Source organism: Asterias rubens, chromosome 6 (assembly GCF_902459465.1).
Source record: "Asterias rubens chromosome 6, eAstRub1.3, whole genome shotgun sequence".
NCBI lineage: Eukaryota > Metazoa > Echinodermata > Asteroidea > Forcipulatida > Asteriidae > Asterias > Asterias rubens.
Genome location: NC_047067.1, coordinates 9,879,120 through 9,901,270, shown reverse-complemented (window position 1 = coordinate 9,901,270; position 22,151 = coordinate 9,879,120). Strand labels below are relative to the sequence as shown.

Sequence of the window (22,151 nt, the reverse complement as noted above, 5' to 3'; positions counted from 1 at the left end):
CTGAAGGTACGAAGTGTCTCAAGGGAAGGTACGAAGTGTCCAAGGTACGAAGTGTCCAAAGACACTTCGTACCTTCAAAAGGTACGAAGTGTCCAGGGTACGAAGTGGCAAAGGTACGAAGTGTCCTGACACCGCGGATACCAGCATACTGAATCGACAATTGCTGAGCCACGGCCGAGCTGGATTAAACCATTCTGTGAAAGGGGTGTTACAAGGCAGTGCGACAGTGTGTGCACGCTATGCGTGAACGGCGGGTATTGTAAACAGACAGCCCACATGCACTGCCGCATTAAGTTAATGTAATGGCTAACGCGGTCGTAAAACTTTCACTTTTAGGGCGATTTTAAAAACGTATATCGTTAAGAAGGCCCAAAACATTAATTAGACCCCTAGTAATAGTAAAAGGCTCACCACAGGAGACTTGTTATAGATAGTTTCTACCCGAGTAGAAGTAGATTTTGGTCATCTTATTATTATTATTATTCATGGTTTATTTCAACCATTCAAATTAGTTGCCATAGGCAAAATTACATTGAATTTACAAAATTTACAGATAAAACAATAAAATTACAGATATAGATGAGCAGAAAAATATAACTGCAAAAACGAAAACAAACAAAAAGCATTAAAAATTAATTACACAAAATTATCATTAAGGAGTTTGGTCATGTAAGGGATTGCACTATTTAGCATGTCGCTTGTTGTTGTTGACGTGTTGTCGGCACTCTTGACTTGTTGTCGACGTTGTCAACATACTGCCGGCTTTTTTAGTTAATAGTAGAACCCAAACAGACCATTCAGTTCACAACAGTCAAACATACGGTTACGACGTACGTACAGAAACATTCAAAACCAGTGACTGTCAAACTCATCATCAATCAATCAAAAATGAAATAACAAAAACAAACAAAACTCGACAAAAGTAACCAACAAAAAATCAAACTTCCAAAAAAGACCAATTTGGACCAAAGGCAAAAAAAAAAGTTAAAAAATGGCAAGAAAGTAATAATATTATTCTTAAAAAGTTGGGATAATCGTAACCCTCGTTCCCATCTCTATACAATCTATACCGTTTGTTTTTAACTGTACAGAAAGTGCGTAAAAACTTACATTCAAGTCTCCACTTGCGGCAGCGGTTGCCAAGTCCCCGTTCACTTCCATGGGCGCCGCCATCTTGTTTACGATTATCGTGTGGCTGGCCGTGGCGCCCCCTCGTGGTCAACTAAAGAGAACGGAAGTGGTGTGTGTGTGTACTGTGATGAGATGACAGCCACGATACAAAACGCCCGACGTGCTGCTTTTGTCGTGAATAACAGAAATAAGGTGAGCTTCAAACGAGGATTAAGTTTTATAAAATTAATATGGATATGTCTACGTTAAAACGAGGAAAATTCCGTTTACTCTTTGTTTGATGATCAGAATAGTTTTAATTATCTGCACAGCCACAGCACAGCTGCAGCATGCAGTTATTATTACAGTTACTTACCCATGCACTTACAGCGCAGTGGTGACAACCATGTTCGATGATATTGTGACAGCACTCACTGCTGCACACAGCCTTCGCGACAGGTTCATGCATGAGTAGGTTTTAAAATTAAAATCATGAATATAAAACAGATTGTTACTTTCATCAGAGATAAAGAATATAATTAATTTTTACCCATATGGGCATAAAAAGCAATAACCCGATCGCTGTGTTGTGTATTTATTTGGATTTCTTTCCGTATCTCATAATCCTGTTCCTGCCACCACTTTTCACTCATTTTTACAAAAAGGGATATCTCATTGAGGTAATTTTAGATACTATGTTATTTCATATCAAATGAAAAAGTGGTGGCGCCATACAGAAATTTTTCCATTTATTTTAGGAAAGGGAGGAGGGTTACGTTTTCGCAACTACTATTAACAAGTGTCAGTATTCTGTACATCCAAATCCAAGTCCAAATGGTGGTTTTATGGTCAGGCCATCAAAAAATGCACTCTGTTTATCGTCGTCAAATTGTTTTGTATTTTTGGTTGTTGTGTTCTTGCATTTTTTTTATCAAGTAATATAGCCACAAGGAAAGCTTACTGGGTAAATTTTCAAGGAAAAAATAACTAGAAACAGGATTTGAACTAACATTGTTAGTCAGAAGGTTGTTAACATGAAGTGCCTTGAGATTTGATATGAAGATAAACTGACAATAATGATCATGACTAAATACCTGAGGATCTCATTTTAATAAAACCACACATTAAAAAAACAAAAAAAACTATGGCACATTTAAACTGTTGGACTCTGAACCCTTGTGCAGCATTCAGGTAATAATAGTGTCCAATATTATCTGAAAAATAAAACATGCTGCATTCTGCAATTAAGTTTTCTTTCCGAACTTGTCACCATGGAGGTAGAAATGGTGGCACACCATACAACAATTGTGTGGGTATAGGCAGCCTTTTATTGGTTATATTTGAGGAAACATTTCCAAGTACATGTAATGCTCTTATAAATTGATACATGCTGTACAAATGTGAAACCAGACAAACAGTTCAATAATTCAGTCACCTTGAATGGAATAAGTTTAGCTACAGTGGTAATCCCAGATAATCCCTGATAATCTATAATCCACCACACACTGTAGTGTGGACATTCTATAGGGCTTTTATTGATCTGGATTTGGTCCCAGGTGGAGTGTTTGGAGGGGTGTGTGTTTGGAGGGATGGTTGTTGCCTCAACACAATAATGTGAACAGGTACACTATAGGTGAGGCTTTGGTGTGTTCAAACTCGAATAAATAACTGTAGTATGTAGCTTTGTATTGATCTGTCATGGTGAAAGTGGCTTGTACATGTAGTACTTTAACTGATTAGTGAGCATAACAGTGTGTAGTTTGGATAAATTAAACCAATGACTATAATTTATCAGCCAAGCCGATGCTAGTTGGATTTGGATTGCATCAAACTGTGTCAAATCATCACCCCCCCTCCCCCTCCTCCAAAAAAAAATTGAAAATAAAAAATTCAGTTTCGCTCAAGTTGGGCTTTATGGACAAGTTTTAGCTCGTCAAGCTGAAGTTATATATATTTAAAGGGAAGGTACACGTTTGGTAATTACTCAAAACAAATATTAACTTAAAAACTGACTTGGTAATGAGTATTGGAGAGCTGTTGATAGTATAAAACATTGTGGGAAACGACTCCCTCTGAAGTAACGTGGTTTTTGAGAAAGAGGGGATTTCTCACTAAAATAACAAAAGACTTCTGGCTAGAAGTCTTTTGTTCCTATCTGAAAGCACACAAATTCGCCCAACAAGGGTGTTTTTTCTTTCATCATTTTCTCGCATCTTTGATGACCAAGTGAGCCCAAATTTTCACAGGCTTGTTATTTTATGATTCTTATGGGATAGGCCTACACCAAGTCACTGGTCTTTGACAATTACCAAATGTCTACAGGGCCTTTAAATCAATATTTTGTAAGAATTGAACTTTTTTTGCGGTTTTATGATGTGTGAATCAATATTTAAGTTAAAATTTCAATTCAGTTATTTGTTGTTATTCATCCTCAGAACTGACTATGGACTGCAAGTGGAGAACCAGCAGTTGGCATGAAGTGTAGCCTGATATATTGATGATATACCCCCGGACGTGTACTTTTTGATATGGACCATTATTGTTACACATTACCACCCGATTGAATCCATTGATGGTTCAGACCATGTATACACCGCAGGAGGTCTTCTCAAATGCCATGGACTCTGGGGAGGACTGAACAGCCATTGAACATTCATGCAGAGACGGTTGGAATTAACCTTTCTGGATGAATTTTGTATCATTTGCAAATTCACCAGTAGCAAAGTTGGTACAGCTTGATCACTTCAGTTTGAGAAGCTGATCTGTGCGATTAGATATTAAAACTGATTCATGTATACAGTGCAGTTGGATGAAATGATCTGTGGATTGACTGATGAATTTTGCAAATTTATTAGTTAGCAAAGTTGTGCAATCGGACAAGCTGAAAATATTCATGTACAATGGCTCCCCGCCAAAGAACCGTCAACAAGAAACTACATCATAGAGAAACTTCAAGACCTTCCTCCAGCAACAAAAGGGTGAACGCTAAACCCCCTTCCTCCTCCTCAAATGGAGCAAGTCTGGGACACAGAAGCCAAAATGGTGTGGAAGAACACACTGCATCTCTATTCTCAACAACCAGACGTAACTGGTTAATGTACTCTTCCATCTTTGTACTCGCTACGCTGTGCTATGTGAACACTCTTGGCTATGACCTGGTTCACGATGACGTCTTTGCTGTTCAGAACAACAGAGATGTACGCCCGGGTACCCCGCTACGTAACTTGTTGTGGGATGACTTCTGGGGTAAACCGATGAGCGATAATTCTAGTCATAAGTCGTACAGACCATTGTGTGTCTTGTCATTCAGGTATGATGCTTGTGTAGTCAAGCTTGAAGGAAGATTTATAAACACATTCAGCCACTCCTTTATTGGCATCTGTTTCAAAGGCTGTTTTAACAACACAAGTTTTTACTGCTTTCTGCATTAAAGGGTGTATGTACTTTTTGTAGGACAAAAAACACAATGTCCACAGATTTACACTAAACTTACACAGTTTGAAGATAATGATAGTAGAAAGCTTCCCTGAAAATATTACGTGCTGAGGTGCTGTAGTTTTTTGGAAATGAGTAAAACAATGTCATGAAAATTATTTTAAGCATGTACAAACATATTTTCATTACATTGTTTTACTCATTTCTCAAAAACTACAGCACCTCAGCTAGTAATATTTGAAGGGAAGCTTTCCACTATCATTATCTTCAAACCCTGTAAGTTTAATGTAAATCTATGGACATTTTGAAAAAGTACTCAAATCCTTTAAATCTTCCAAACAGACCACACCATTAAATATCCTGATTTATATGCCAAATTGATGGTAAAAAAAAAGAAGGCTAGCCCTACATATAGGCTTGTCCATCTTTTTGTTTTAGTAAATGGTTTTACACCAAAAGCCATTTTTGAGTTAATGTATATTGATTTCAGTTAAATTTCTCCGTTTGAATTCCCCAAACTAAATCCAAATCTAATTTTTAATTTTGCATGATTTTTTTTGACCAACTTCATTTTATCACTATTCATTGATCAACTTTGTTCTTTTTTGTTTTGTACCAGATTAAACTACCTTGTGCATGAGTTACAACCCTTTGGTTATCATTTGGTTAATGTCATCTTGCATGCCGTGGTCAGCATTGTCTTCACCTGTGTCTGTCAGACAGTCGTATTCAATGAGATGTTACCAACAGCTATTGCGGGAATCTTCTTCTCATCACACCCTATTCACACAGAGGCAGTAAGTATACAAGAAGCAACATTTGGACTCGGGAAAGTACTGAGTATACAGTGCTAACACACATCGGTGTATGGGTAAAAACCAAAATTAATATTCTTTATCCCCGATGCAAATTTAACATCTATTATATCGTTGCGGTACCCGCTGCCAAAACATAGGATTCGAACTGCCTCTAGCTACCGGGCAACCTCGGTAGTCTAGTTGGTAAGACACTGCTCTAGAATTGCAAGGGTCGTGGGTTCGAATCCCACCCGAGTAATATGCCTGTGATATTTTTTCACAGGACTCGTTAAAGCATTGAGTATTCAGTGCTAACACACATCGGTGTATGGGTAAAAACCAAAATTAATATTCTTTATCCCCGATGCAAATTTAACATCTATTATATCGTTGCGGTACCCGCTGCCAAAACATAGGATTCGAACTGCCTCTAGGTACCGGGCAACCTCGGTAGTCTAGTTGGTAAGACACTGCTCTAGAATTGCAAGGGTCGTGGGTTCGAATCCCACCCGAGTAATATGCCTGTGATATTTTTTCACAGGACTCGGGAAAGTACTGAGTATACAGTGCTAACACACATCGGTGTATGGGTAAAAACCAAAATTAATATTCTTTATCCCCGATGCAAATTTAACATCTATTATTATATTATTACAACATTTGTCTGTTACCATGTAGCCTATGCTAAACAATTGAAGAGAGTAAAAGTAAACTTGTTGTAATGATTAAACAGTCTGGCGTGGCTGAGCAGATAAGAGCACCGGACTCAAGCTCTGGCGTTTCTGTTTAGCAAAGAGTGTGGTTTGAATCCAGGTCTAAACACTAATGTCTTTATAAGACACTTAACCATTATTGCTGCCTATAAAGGAATAGGTCTCATACTTCAAAAACGTAGCTGCACATTACCTTGCAGGAAAAAAATTTGCTCTTTGACATGTTTGAGATGTTTGAGATGGGTGTTATAAACCATGCACAACTGGGTGTTTTATTTTGAATCTATCTTGATGTAAAATAAAAACTGGACTTTTTTTTCTAAATGTATTTAACCCACCATTTTGTTTTCGTTCCAGGTTGCTGGTGTGGTCGGTCGTGCCGATGTAATGGCATGTCTGTTTTTCTTGCTGTCATTTCTTGCGTATGAAAGGTAATTAACAAAAGCCTGACAAATACAGCTGCTTGAAAAGCTATACCTTTGTGGGGTAGTAAAGATGCAGTAACTCAGCTTAGCCATAATAGCGTTTGACATAATTACTTGATGCATGTGTTGCATGCCATTGTTGAAACAGCAGATGTGCATATTGCATGCAGTTAGTTTCATATGGTTACTGAATTATATGTTCTTGATTTGTGCAACTCAGAATCGTAGACAATAAACCAATGTTTGTATGAGAGAGAGTGGCTGTTGCCAGTAGGTGTTTATATCCCTTTGTGGGAGTTTACTGAATTCCCTTGACGGGAAGATCATTAAGACAGACAGACAGACAGACAGACAGACAAACAATTTAACAGGTGGAATAACTGCATCAGGGTCAAAATATATAATAAGGAATAATAATAATAATAAAGAAAAATTTATAAAGCGCCTTAATGCAAAGCCTCAAACATGTCAAAGCGCTTTACACAAATATAAAAAATCAGCTACATAATCAAATACAAAGAGAAAACACTCATAAAAATCTTACAACAAGCAGATTTATAAGCAAAATAACAACAAATAGGAATTTAAAAATTTGATATAAAAAAAATAAAAAAATATAAAAAAATAATAATAATTTCTTCCCCTTTACAATGATGGCTCATGATTGAAGTCTTGCATTTATTTCCAGGAGTATCAAGACGAACAAGTCGGGTTTTGCCGTCACTGTCAAGCCAGCATGTCTAGTACTCAGCCTCCTGCTTGCTGTCTGTGCACTACTGAGCAAGGAGCATGGTGCTACCATACTAGGGGGCCTTGTTATCTACGATGTCATGGTGACATCACAGCCTGGAATAAGCAGGTAGATCTTTTTTTGTAAAAATAACCTGAACTGATACTGACGTAACAAGATTGTGGCATGTTGTATTGTACTTATCGGTGTTTTCAAATACATTATGATACTGAATGGGCAGTATGTATTTATGTGATTGTATTTATATGAGTAAATCATACTGAACTCTCCAAGCTGTGAAATTTTTGAAACATCAAACTCAATAATCACTAATTTAGAGAAAACAATTTCAAATTTAACTTTGTCAAGTATGAACTTTATAATCAGTGATGTGCTTTTTAGATTAAAGTTTTCCTCTCTTTTTTGTTAACATCACCTAGGCTTTTACTTTGTCTCCTTTATCATGTTTGTGAAATGACAATTAGTAATTTCCAAATAGGTTTGCCAAACCTCAAGTGTTCTCAATTGAACATTCACTCATCTTTTAATAGACAATACTGCATTTGTTTGCATTCTACAAATACAATGGGCAAAATAAGATTACAGTTTTGAGAGAAAAAAGGGAGATTAGAGTTGGTGTCATACAGGTGGATGAGACAATTTTTTTTTTTTAACATAGACATTTCCCGTAGAAAACACAAACATGATGAAACTCTGTAAACGTTTAACTTCTGGGAAACCCTTTTGATGAATAATAAGTTATTATCTTTCTTATACTTTTGTATTTGTTCATTTGCAAGTCAGTAACTAAAAAAAGGTTAATTGCAATGCAGCATTAAGCCCTACATGTCGGGTCTATGGCAGGAACAGAGTTTATGCACTGTGTCTAGAAATTGGTTAATGGAAACATATACATGTAATAGTGCTTTGTAGCAGAAAAATAATATCACATTTTCTTTTAACAGTCTTTAATAATTAAAACACATAAAATCTGTTCTTTTTACTCTCTGAACTTCACTTATTGCTCAAGTTTTAATAATCTCTTGTAATTTTCCTTTTTAAAACGATACTTATATTCTTATATCATAAAAGTTGATGTTGAAAGTGGGGTCGATTTCTAACAATATTCATTGGAACATTAATTAAAACGTAATAAACTCAATTCTTTTGTGATAATATTAATACGTATTAACATTGCATGTTTAACCTTTAACCTCATGAGTAGAAACCTTCCATTTTCCTCTAGGGCACTGATAACTAGACGATTTGGGAGGGGCTGCATGCCACTCATTAAACGAAGTGCAATTATTGTTGCAACAGTAAGTATGCAACAGCATTCTTTTGTGTTTTACCCCCCCCCCTTTCTAGATTCTAACAAGTAGGCATGCTAGAGAATGTTGTGTTAGAACTTGCTTTAGATTGAGACAAATCAGGTATGTGATGATGTGAGTAATACGTTTTCATTTGTACAGTACTTCTACATGTAAGAATCATAGAATTTACTTCCAAAATTGAGATGTATTACCTTTTTTTTTTTAGATAAATGTTTTGGCAGTCACAAAGCTCTTTACAAAGTGGTACATTGTGGAGATTTATTTTAATAAATTGAAAATTGGAGATTTATTTTAAATTTGGAGATTTATTTTAATATATTTAAAAATATCAAAGGCTTTCTTAATTTGCCCATTTATGACCAATCCACACATTGTAACAACAACAAAACTCAGAAATTCAGCCAATCGTGGGACTAGTTGTAAAAAATAAAAAGAATATTGTTTTTATTGTTTACCACAAAAAGCACATTTAAAGAGTTTGAGCACAGCATTCTCTAGCTTCTAGTTCTAGAGTTTAGCCTTACCCTCTGTGTACAGTATTTTCAACCATCTAAGTCTGTTACATATTACACCAAGAAATTGGCCAATGTCAATATTTTGGTTGTACCCATAGAGTTATATACAAGAACTAGAGGGCGCACTGGCCTATATACGCGCCCCGGCATGCGCGCAGGCGGCCATTTTCTAAGTTGACAAAACAGCCATCTCGCAGCGTGTGTTTGTGCGGCCATTTTGTAAGTTGAACAAACAGCATCGCGTGAGCGTTCAATAAAAAAAAACTCAAACGTGTATTTCATATTCAACATATTTCATATACAGAATGGCGCGCTTGTCATCTTGCGGTCCTGTCGCGTTTGTGCAAGCAGCATCACCAGTGCGCCCTCTAGTTCTTATATGTAACTCTATGGTTGTACCGATGATCTCACATTCATTTTGCAGTCAAATTGTACGCAGATGTTGACATATAAAACCTTCTGTAAAGCCAATACCTGCTCTGCAGATACGTGTAAGGACAGGGGACTAGTCTAGTGTTAAGTACATGTAGGAAACCTGTATCAAGTATGTATAACAGACTTCTAAGTTTTATCTAGTGCACAATCTGACAGTTAATTTTGTGTTGTTTTTTTTCCGTATTTTTAATCTCTATTTACAAAAATAATTAACATTTAAATCCATGTCCAAAAGCTTTCCTATCCTGGACTTAAATTTTCTGAACCCAGATAGAGTAAAGTTAGAAAAAATTGTAAAGAAGTTATTTTGAACCTAAATTCTGGAGAAACATGGCTTCCTGATCTTGCCTGTATTGATGAGTAATGTCTGTGTATATTGTAGGTACTGGTGTTGCTCCTACTCAGGGTATGGATGCTACAGGGCCACTTGCCTCATTTCTCTGCACAAGACAATCCTGCATCATTTGCTCAACATCTCCTCACAAGGTCTAGTATTCAATTCAATCACAACATTTGGTGGTGTCCCCCCCCCCTCTTCACTATTGTTTGGTTTTGATCAGTTGATTTTTGAAGAAGAAACAACTGTCATAAAGCAAAGAAGCAAAGTTTTGACCGGTTGCACAATGTACACTGTAGCGCTGTACAAAGCGCGTGTATAGGGTTGTAGCTACATGTAGACCAATTTTAGTGTTAAAAGCTATAAATCAAATTTAGCGAGCGGATCAAGAAAATTATGAGCCTTATTTGTTGCCAGGACATGTTATGGGGCCATGCAAATTTGAATGGCCTTTCCACTGTGTCCTTTCTCTGTGACATTTGATACTCCTTATTTGCTGTGCCTCAGATCAATGCACAGTGTACAATATTTTGATTAATTATAAGGAAAATCTGTGCTGGGCGACACAATTTGTTTTGCTCAGAGTTCCGGGCGGGTCCTCCCACTGTTGCTACAACACTAGGTGTCACCATTTTGGGGGTCCCTTGTGTACATTTGAACCCTTGTGTACATTTGGACCCAAAATGCCAGACATGATGGCGGAAAATTGTTTTTTTTTTACACTACGTGCAGCGACGCGCTGCCCATTGTTTATACTGCAAGCCGCTATAAATTGCCCATAACAACAGAAAAAAATACATTACTGATTGTCTTGATTTGATGAGTGACACTTTTGTTTATTTCTCTTGGATGTTTCCATTTCAGGTTTTTGTCCTACAGCTACTTGGTTTTCTTCAACGTCTATCTACTACTGTGTCCATCCACACTGTCCTATGATTGGCAAATGGACAGCATTCCATTGGTGGAAACATTATGGGATGTTCGTAACCTAGCAACTCTTCTAACATTCGTCAGTCTGGGTCTCCTTGCGGTGTGTTCAATTCTTCTGAAAAAGGTTAGTTTGGCATGTTTGTTTGGTTTACTTCAATGTATAGCACTATACTTAGGTTTGCAGTAACTCCGTGCCCATGAAGATAATTGGGAGTGTTGTGAATTGAAATGCCCAATTGTATACTAGGCATCTGGCCTAGGTGCCTGTTATAAAATTTCCTCATAAATGTGCCCTTTTTAAAGGAGAAAATCCCTTGTCTGCACTACCCCATCAGGAACGAATTATAAGGCACCGGGGTGCAGTTGACAAAAGTGTTTCACAAAATACTTGATTAAGATACACTGTTATGCTACACTTGATGTTGTGCTACATGAAAGTGTTGTATTGTAATGGAACACTTATGTTTGTATGTTTGGTTTGCGGTAACACCATGTGTATCTACTTGCCAGGTAGAGTTTCTTCTTAGAGAACTGTCTTGCTTTATTCTACTGCCGCGGAGTAGATAATCGGAGGTTCGGGAGACTTCTAAGTTCTGAAAAGAACTGTCCTCTTTTTTAACTATTACCAGGGCGGATGGTATAGAAAATAGACTGGACTACTACTTTAGCTTATAGGATTGTAATTAACTGTACTGCCGTGGAGTCAGTTCTGAATTAGCTTACTCTAGTCATCGTCAGGAGACTGACACTTATGTTGTAAAGTACACTTCTTCATTCAGCCATTGTATTTCTTCGATCATTTCGATGACCTTCCAACATGTCCAACATGGCATTATTTTTTTATGAGGGCGCTATTACAATTTCATGAACACAACATGAATATACAAGTAAATAAAGTTGTTTTTCTGTTATTTTGTAGGAGGATGAGAGGAAGATATTAGTTATTGGGTTATCATTTCTTGCCGTACCGTTCCTTCCTGCCTCCAATCTCGTCATCAGAGTAGGATTTGTTGTCGCAGAACGGATCCTCTACATTCCAAGGTACGTTAGCATTTTGTTGGTCAACTAACAAAGGTATAAATTAAATAACAAAACGAGTAGAGATAGATAAATGTCAACCATTCCAAGCTTAGAATTTTTCTTGGAAGGTTAAACTGTAACAGTAAAGATCAACTTTAATTACTCTTTTTTAAGGATTCCTTTAAGATGGCATGGGACCTTTTTGTAAATCCACAATTTTTCTTGTTTCCACTTCCCATTTTTCTACTTTAGTATGGGTTACTGTATATTGTGTGCTCATGGTCTCAACAAGCTGCGGGGAGTAAGTAGTAAATATGGAACAGCGGTTGTGGCTGTTCTAGTTACTGTCATCTCCATTTTGTATGCTGGTAAAACAGTCAACAGAAATCAGGTCTGGAAGTCAAGGGAAAGTTTATTCCGGTAAGTCAAGACAGTATCTTGTAACTATACATCTTGCGTAAATGTTTTTCATTGAACCTTCCATTCAACTCATGTAATAGCCTTTTAAGGATGATCTTAAAAAGTTTTTTTAATTGAATTGAATTGAATTGAATTGTTTGATTTGAAAGTTTGTGTGCCATTACTACTGTGTGTGCAAGTTATTACTATTGTTATGATATATTTCTGGTAATGAAACCAATGATACATCAAAGTGAACTTAAAGGGAAGGTACACATTTGGTAAATACTCAAAATAATTATTAGCATAAAACCTTACTTGGTCACAAGTAATGGGGAGAGGTTGATAAAACATTGTGGGAAACGACTCCCTCTGAAGTAACGTAGTTTTTGAGAAAGTGGTAATTTCTCACTGTAATAACAAAATTGACTTCTGGCTAGAAGTCTTCTATTCCTATCTGAAAGCACACTAATTCGTCGAACAAGGGGTGTTATTTCTTTTATCATTTTCTCGCAACTTCGATGACCGATTGAGCCCAAATTTTCACAGGCTTGTTATTTTATGCTTATGATGTGATACACCAAGTGAGAAGACTGTTCTTTGACAATTACCAAACGTGTACATGTACAGTGCCTTTAAAGGCAGTGGACACTATTGGTAATTACTCAAAATAATTATTAGCATAAAACCTTTCTTGGTGACGAGTATTGGGGAGAGGTTGATGGTATAAAACATTGTGAGAAACGGCTCCCTCTGAAGTGCCATAGTTTATGAGAAAGAAGTAATTTTCCACGAATTTGATTTCGAGACCTCAGATTTAGAACTTGAGGTCTCGAAATCAACCATCTAAACGCACACAACTTTGTGTGACAAGGGTGTTTTTTCATTCATTATTATCTCGCAACTTCGATGACCGATTGAGCTCAAATTTCCACAGGTTTGTTATTTTATGCATATATGTTGAGATACACCAACTGTGAAGGCTAGCCTTTGACAATTACCAATAGTGTCCACTGCCTTTAATCATAGTAGCTCACAAGCCTAAGGAAACCAGTAAACAAGGGTGCTTGCTAGCCCCTTTCTCTTTCAAACTAAGTGTTCTTTTCATCACTCCCAATTCCAGTAAACGGGACCCATGGCTTAATGTTCTAGTCATTGTTTAAAACAGCGGTTAGCTCAGTAGGATTCAAACCCACAAACTTGAGATTACAAGTCTTGCAGTCTAACCACTGGGGCACGGTGACTACGGTTTCAACTCTGATGTAAAAAATGTTTTCTGGTTGTCAAATATCTTTTGATATTTCTTGAATATTTATCAATGTGTCCTTCGCTCTGTTACACAGGTCCGGTTTGGAGACATTACCACATAATGCTAAGATGCATTATAACTATGCTAACTTCCTGATGGATTCAGGGCAGAAGGAGCAAGCAATACACCACTATCAAACATGCCTCAGGTATAATACAGAGCTACGACATTATCTTAATTGTGAATCAATCGTAACCGCTAAGCAAAGTGTGATATCACAATATTGGCAACTCATCTTGAAGGCAAACTGGTGAAGCAAAACAAAACAAGACAGGGTTGCAAAGAGAGATATAAGTATAAATTAGCAGGGCTATTACCGGGTAAGCAAATGGCTAATGATAGGAGCTGGACTTACTGTAGAAGAGAGATTTGCCACTTACATGTAATGGAAGAGTGGTAATCTTTTGTAAGAATTCTTTAATTGACCCTCAGACAGCAATCAGTTCTACAAACGGAGAGCTTGAGGCGCTGATAACTGCTAAAATATAATTGATGGTGTTTTTTTGGTAACCTTCCATATTGTGCAAATAATGTAGATTAGGCTAAGTTTTTTCTTTATTTGATTCATTATATGTTATGACTTGACTTATTCTTAGACTATGGCCTGAGCATGCGAGTGCCAACAACAACCTGGGAACTCTGCTGAAAGATAACCCTGAGGAAGCCGAGGCTCATTACCGTAACGCATTACGCATCAACCCTGACCATGTGAGGGCGCACTTCAATCTTGCCAGTCATCTGAGGTAGGGTGATATTGTCAACATTTAATATATGTTGACCATGACGATGTCCTTCATTTAAAATGAACTACGCCTAGAGCTTTGAGCATAGAGCTTTGTAAGCAGAAAATTATGCTGAACAATTTTTTTGCTAAAACAATAGATAATACATTTGAACATGGCATTTTGGCTGGTTATGTTATTTTAGTGCGCATATTAAGTTGTTGTGCCAAGCTACTTTTTGTGCTTGAGCAGCTCTATGAAATTGGGTTGAGATGTTTCTTTGTATTTCTGAGGTTTGTGGTATTGCTCATTCATAATTGAAAGTATTCAATAATCTCTTCTTTTTGACAGCAAACATGGCCAAGTAAACGATGCCGAGGTTCTGCTCTACCAAACCATTCATCTTGACCCAGAGTTTGCCGATGCCCATACCAATCTTGCCTCCCTCCTAGAGGCCAAAGGTCAACTCACTGAAGCAGAACAACTCTACCTGAATGCCATCACCTTAGAACCGAGCAATGGCGACTATTGTAATAACTACGGAGCATTCCTGACAAATACAGGTGAGTGGGATTCTGTCTTGTGTTCTTATTTATGTGTTCTCAACCATCAGAACACTCAGCTGCTCACAACCAGACTTTCTCCTTTTAGAACAACCTCCCAGTACACATCAGAAATTGTAACGCTTCGACAAAAAAAATCTCTCAAAACTCATCTGTATCGGATGTAATTTGTTGTAGTTATAGTTCCATTGGTTTTGCTCTTTTCAGCGCTTTGATCTTGATGTAAAGTCGCTTTATAAATATTTAGTTGTAAGAATGTATGTATGTATTTAATACAATAAAACATTGGATATGATCAGCGCAACAACTTGTGTATCTCAATTGTACAGTTACAATGTTTATCTCACTCAATAACCCTTCATGTAAAAAAATTGCATCTCTGCATATTTCTCAATTGTTTTCCTACTTATGCTCAGGGCGTTATGAGGATGCAGAAGCTCAGTATCAAGAATGTTTACGGCTTCAACCTAACCACACTATCACTCTGGGCAACCTGGCAAGACTACTCAGGAAGCTGGGACAAACCAATGAGGCAGAACAACTCTTACTAAGGTCCGTATCTTATCAACTCTCTAGTAATGAATTCATCGTTATTTTTTAAAATAAGCAGCACTTTTAGTGGTGTCTGGCGGGACTGCCCAGAACTTGCCCTAAGGGCATGCCCTTACACCATGTATAACTTGGTACCTTCTTGAGTTGTATGGTGAACAAAAATCACAGGCATATTACTTGAACGGGATTCAAACCTACGACCTTTGCCATGGAGGATTCGAACCCACACCTCATGACTTAGCCACCAGAGTTTGAGTCTGATGCACTAAACCGCTCGACCACAATATGGCGCACACCTGTTGCTTTTTCATTGCTCTGTAACTACACCAGTGAAGGGTAAATCAAACTGATTGTATATCTTAACTGACTTTGTCTCCACAGGGCTTTATCGCTGGACAAGCAAGCCGCCACGCTGGAAAGTCTCGCTGCATTATACTTCAATACAGATCGGCCAGAGAAAGCATCTGAAGCATACAGAGAAGCTATACAACTCAATCCACATAACGCACAGACGAGAACTCATTATGTAAGAAACAAAATCAGATGTGGTTATCATCCATTGTGTTTGAGTCCTTAACTCTATATTCCAAGTCTGAGTTTGAGTCCGGCCGGGTCAAATGTCAAATGAGACAAAATCTAATTCTGAATTATTTTGTTAAAAAAAGTAATCAAAACCTACAAAAATATAAAGCAATATTTACGATTAGTTGAAGAACAAAACATAAACAATGTATGAACAACAAGTATTTATTGTTTGTCTGGTTATTTTATAAAATGAAGCCCTGTGATAAAGGCCTAACAGGAGTCTGTTGCAGTGTCAATTAATCCCTGAAGCTAATATGTCGGGAGTAGTCTGAACTTTCTCTTAGTTTATCTATATAGTCTTGATTGCAAGTGGACAAACTTGGGAACGGTTACAGTGAAGGATGTAGTTGTTGTCAAGTATCTCAACCATTTAAGCTGGAATTGTAGATATTTGAAAATTTGATTTGTTTAATCTGTGCATGACAGGGTCAGGTTTTAGCATCTCTTCGGCATGTTGATAAAGCCATTAAGGAACTCCAGTCAGCTTTAGAAGTGGATCCAGCGTTTGCTGATGCTCATCGGCAACTGGCTAGCGTCTATGCACTAGCTGGCAAACATAAGGAGGTAGGTAGAAGTTGTGTTGTTATACTTCGTTATCAAATGGTATTGTGTAACCACAAATTCTTTCCGTGTAAATTTGTCCAGCTTGCTTCGAAGGATACAATATCACACACAAATCCCTTATGCAACACATAGTGGTAGGCTTTATCAAACTAACATGTGGTGGCTAAGCAGTCTAGTTCACCGGCCTCAAGCTATGGTGCTGACGGTCCGCAGCAGAGTGTGGGTTTGAATCCCAGTCATGACACTTCTGCCTGTGAGCAAGGCACTTAACCATAATTTCTAAAAAAAAAGTTGGGAAGGTATAATGCATTCTGATGCCTTACAGACTGTGAAGGGGAACCCGGTTTCAGCCTCAGTAGTAGGTGGCAATTGATCTGGGTTGATATCTCAAATCGGTTAATAGCCCTCTCCTTGAAGCGGCTGTCCAACCTTGTGAGTTGGGCAATACCTCATAAAAAAAGAGCTCTCGTGTAATGTTTCCCCCCAAGTTTTCAAAATGTTTCTGCATCGTCCCACTCGAGCAAGAATCATTTTGAAAACAGCAGTATTTTGGCTCAGGCCCAAGCTGATGTTGATGAAACTTCTCATTGCTTGTTACCAGGGATTGCGGCATGCTTCGATTGCTCTTCAGCTAGAACCAGGAGCTGAACCGTCTAAGAAGGCGGGTATATTATTCGAGATTGGGAACTTCTTGAAGGAACTTGGTAGAGATCAAGACGCTGTACAGGTAAGTCATGATGAATCGCAGGTCTATTTCATTAAGAAGTTCCCTCTGAAATGTCCTACAGAATTGCACTACTTCTTGCACCATTAGGGTATGGCTTACCTGGAGGCTTGTCCACCAGTTGGAACCGGCACTTTATATTTATTCACTTTGACTGTCATTTTGTATAACATAAATTATTAACAAACATTCAATCCATAGTGTGGTATTACTAGTTACTTCTTTAGCAAGTTATAAATGTCCCACAAGATTGAAAACCAGAGATCAAACTAAATGAATAAACAGCCTCGCTCGTAAAACAGGACAAAAGTGTGAAGAGAGGCCTACTATAATAGGGCATGTTTTGTTCACATTGATGCCTAGTATGCCTTTGAAACTTTGGAATCTGAAAAGCGCACTCAATATACAAAAAAAATGATCTCTTATAAAAAAACAAAATGTTTGAGTTGGCTGCATTGGTTGAATGACTATGGTGTAACCATATCCATGCACCCTTAGATCTGTCAGTTTATCAGTATGAGTAAAATATAGGAGTATGGTGTGACCTTCAACACAGGAATGTCTTAGTGCTATTTTGAAAGCATTCATGCACTGTAGAGTTTTAATCGTCCCTTTGACACAACTTTGTTTTACTTTGGCAGAGTTATGAGGAGGCGTTGAAGCTGAACCCAGATCTAAGCTCGGCTCATCTGAATCTCGGCGCCATGTTTCATCTAAAAGGTGAGTACAGTGGAGCTAGGAGACACTACACTGAGGCACTGGGACTAGAGCCTGATAATCAGACACTCTTACAGAATATCGCTAAGCTCAATAGGGCAGAGCAAAGAGCTGCAAAACAAAGAGAACAAAAGTAGCTTAGAACACGCTATAAGTGTGTTCTCCCCACTGCTAGAGAACATCGCTAAGCTCAATAGGGCAGAGCAAAGAACTTTAAAACAAAAAGAACAACAGTAGCTAAGAGCGTGCTCAGGTGTGTTACCTCCCCATTACTACAGAACATTGCTAAGCTCAATAGGGCAGAGCAAAGAACTTTAAAACAAAAAGAACAACAGTAGCTAAGAGCGTGCTCAGGTGTGTTACCTCCCCATTACTACAGAACATTGCTAAGCTCAATAGGGCAGAGCAAAGAACTTTAAAACAAAAAGAACAACAGTAGCTAAGAGCGTGCTCAGGTGTGTTACCTCCCCATTTCTACAGAACATTGCTAAGCTCAATAGGGCGGAGCAAAAGAACTTTAAAGCAAAAAGAACAACAGTAGCTAAGAACGCGCTCGATTGCGTTACCTCCCCATTACTACAGAACATTGCTAAGCTCAATAGGGCGGAGCAACTATGAGCAAGTTAACAACTGTAGCTTCAAGAACACCCTACAAGTGTGTTACTTCCCGACCCCCCCCCCCCCCTCAAACAAACAAAATTATAACAATGAAACAAACAAGTTTTTGAAAAAATATTTAATAACAATATTTTTAAAATATTTGTTATATAATTTATCAGAGTATGATTTAGTAGTTTTTGAAAAAATTCCTTAAAGTGAAAGATTCTTCTACTGCCGGTATGAAATTTACCAGATGTGTGTGAAATTTTGTACCAGTTTGTTTTCTGTATAAATGTTTAATTAATTATTAGGTTTTATGGCGAGCTTTTACTTGTATTGACCGTATTGACCTGTGTGTCATTTGCATACAAAAAGCCACTGAGCCTAGACTGTATGTGGACATGACTTGTACACAGCTCATTGGAAAGTGAGCAGTGAAATCTTATATTTTATCGAGACTGCACTGATCGCGCTTTGCTTGAATTTATGTGGAAACTATGACAGCAAAAACTAAAAACACCCATATGACCAGTGTAGTATTTCGCCAGCCAAAAAGGCCCCAGAATGTAAAATGGAAAGGGTCAATCTTTTTGTAAACAAAAGTTACAAGGTCTGTGCATACATTGTCATGCATTTAGATACATTCATATAATGTAGAAATTTAAAATATTTAATTACAACACAAAGAAGTCTGTAACACAAGCTCATTTAAGCTGTAGATTAGCTCTCTTGAAAAGAGACTTAAATATTTAAAGGCACAGTACTTTACATGTTTTTTTTTAAATAACTTTTATATAAAGTGTTAAACACAAACTTTATTTTAACATTCCGTTTATATAAATCCTTTTTTGTTGATGTTGGGAGTATTGCCTCTTCTAGTGTTTGTAGACTATTTTGTAAGGTACACAAAGTGTTTTTGTGTGTGCGGCTTGTCCAAATTCTGGTGAGAGGAGTCCGACAAATCATGATGGGACCATAGAGCAAGGTGGTGGGACATACTAGCGCCTGATTCCTTTGGTTTTTCAAATAAATGTTTATGAGCAGAAGGCATTTTCTGCAACCTGACTTTATTTCTAACAGCGAATCAAAGTCAATGGCAGTGAATATTTTAGTTTGCACTGCATTTTCATCGTGTGGCTGTGAAAACTGTAAAGGTTTTCATTCACATAGCTGGTTTTTTTTTGATAAAAAAAACTGGCCTAAATGTTTGTTACTTAGCAGGTATCGCAGAAATTTGGCACTTGCCCTAAAAGCGTAGAATAGTGAACGCAAGCGCAGAATTTGGCGGTCAGCAGAGGCCTGAAATTGGGCTTATTCCTATAACATTCAAATCAATAACCAAACCTAAATGGCATCTCTTATTAATTACAGTCAATTTGTTCTTGCCTGGTATTTGAAACTTTTTTAGTGTAAGATTCAGAAGCAATTCACTCCTTTAGATACATGTAATGTACAATAGTTTGTGATTTTATAATTTGAGTAATTTTCTTTTTTAAAGATATTTTTGTGTAAATATTGCAGTTTTCAAAAAAACTTATATTTAAGACAATGAGCTATTCAAACGTCAATGTATGATTTCCACAAATCTTGAATATTTAAAGTGTTTTAGAGTAACGTTTCAGTCTTGGGCTGAATTCCTTTTTCAAAATGTTAGTTTGTGCCAAATTGTTTTTGGTTTGGGGGCATATCAAGTTGATGCTGTGCTGTGCTTCACATTCTCTCAGATTTTGCATTGTACTGTTGCCACGTGACATTAAAAATGTCTTTAAAAAGATATTTATAAGCACTTTGAGACACCTGTAGATAAAGTGCTATGCACAAAATATTACTTTTAGTGAACATTTAAACAAATACTTTATGGGTTGGTGCATGAAGCTTCATTAGGTTCGCCTAATGCGTACTTATTATGCTGTTGCAATGGTAGACAATTGTTAGACAATTTTGTTTATTGTATGGGATTCTTTATTTTACTGTTCGTGTTAGAAACACGTAACAGGACTTGTCACTTGTTTTTAAAAACTGTTTTTCTTATTCAAGTGGAATTATTATGCATGTACATTACATCGCAAGCAATATTAACTGTCGTCTAATTGTAGAACTATTTCTAATCAAAAGAATAACAGAAGCAATTCCATAATTCTATTATTTTATTTTTATTTTTTTATGCAATACTGTTTTTAAATTTTTGGCTAGAACAAACAATTAGTTGTATTGAATAGTTAGCCAGCAGTGTCGGATGTACGTAGTATGTAGATTCAATAATCATATATTATGCATTGATATGTTCACTAGTCTGGGAGTAATGCTGCATTTTCCCAAGGTTTTCTTAAAGGGAAGGTAACAATGTATACGTTTGGTTATCACTCTTAAGATAAATGGCAATAACAATTGTTGGTTAGACGCCTACAGCAGCTTTCGATAGTTTATAAAGCATTTTGAGAAACATTTCACTTCCATGTAATGTGGTTATGTGAAAAGATATCAGTTTTTAATGTGCTTAAATTTGAATCTGAGAAGTGTTACCATTAGTAACCTTTCTCAGATTGTGTGTTCCTAGCAACAAGAAAACGAACTGCCAGTTCTAGCTTTTTATAATACATTAGTATAATACGATTCAATATTGATTGGCAATAGTATACATTTTGGTATTTTAAATTTGTTTATCTGTGTAGGTAATAAAAGTTATGTGCTGAATTGAAAAGGTTTAAATGTGTGTAGCCTAAAAGATGTACTTCATGTCAATTCAAAAGCAACACGGACTCCGTGGATCTGGAGATTTGTACAATCTATTTCCAACAGTTAACACAACTTGTAACCTGTTTTAATAGATGGACTGCACATGACGTCATTGAACACCATATTTGATGAAATGTGCACGCGTGAAAGGCCATCATTGGCTAAGAGTTGTGCGTAGTGCTTATATGCATGCACTATTTCATTGTTCGTCATCAACTTCTACTTCGGTACTTGGCATAGTCCTTCAGTCAGGATGTAAACACAAGGTGCAAGTAAAAAGTTGGGAGGTGGCTAGATGTTTGCTCCAACCGTCCCCTTATAGGAACACGTTGCCTTGGATCGGTCAAGTTGGTCTTTGAAAAGCGTTTGTAACCAATTTTTATAAAAATGCATATGGATAGAAAGATGTTTCAAAAGTAGAATACAATGATCCACACAAACATGCCTCGAAATTGAACGGTTTTCCTTTTACCTCGTTGACTAACACGGTCGGCCATTTATGGGAGTCCATAAATGGCCGACCGTGTTAGTTCGCAAAGTAAAAGGAAATATGAACAATTTCGAGGCAAATTTGTGTGGATCATTGTATTCTACTTTTAAAACATCTTTCTAACCATAATATATGCATTTTATAACAAACGCTTTTTATAGACCAACTCCTCCGATCCAAGGCAATGGTTTCCTTTAAAGACCCCAATGGATGGGAGCTCGAGGATCTGGCTAACCTATGGTGGTTAATGACGCTAAGTGCAATCCATGTACATGTATTGTCTAACATAATTTATTAAGCCAAATTTTGCCAAACGCGAAGTATGAAATAGTCGTTAGTCTTGTGCTTGTTGTCGTTAGTTTATGTGTAAAGAATCCTGTTTTTAGTCACACTAAAAGTATAAATTATA

At 37.2% G+C, this 22,151-nt stretch overlaps 1 protein-coding gene across 1 annotated transcript; it reads left to right on the top strand.

Moving 5' to 3' along the window:
• Window positions 1-1,255: 1,255 nt before the first annotated feature.
• LOC117291470 (protein O-mannosyl-transferase TMTC1-like) lies at window positions 1,256-18,598 on the top strand. Its single transcript, XM_033773193.1, has 18 exons — window positions 1,256-1,323; window positions 3,546-4,420; window positions 5,165-5,342; window positions 6,413-6,486; window positions 7,169-7,339; window positions 8,457-8,529; window positions 9,877-9,980; window positions 10,696-10,885; window positions 11,681-11,802; window positions 12,034-12,201; window positions 13,524-13,637; window positions 14,086-14,232; window positions 14,563-14,774; window positions 15,191-15,326; window positions 15,708-15,852; window positions 16,338-16,475; window positions 17,077-17,202; window positions 17,841-18,598. Exons 2-18 carry the CDS (start codon window positions 4,011-4,013, stop codon window positions 18,051-18,053), a joined length of 2,721 nt encoding a protein of 906 aa, XP_033629084.1. The 5' UTR covers window positions 1,256-1,323; window positions 3,546-4,010; the 3' UTR covers window positions 18,054-18,598.
• Window positions 18,599-22,151: the final 3,553 nt, after the last annotated feature.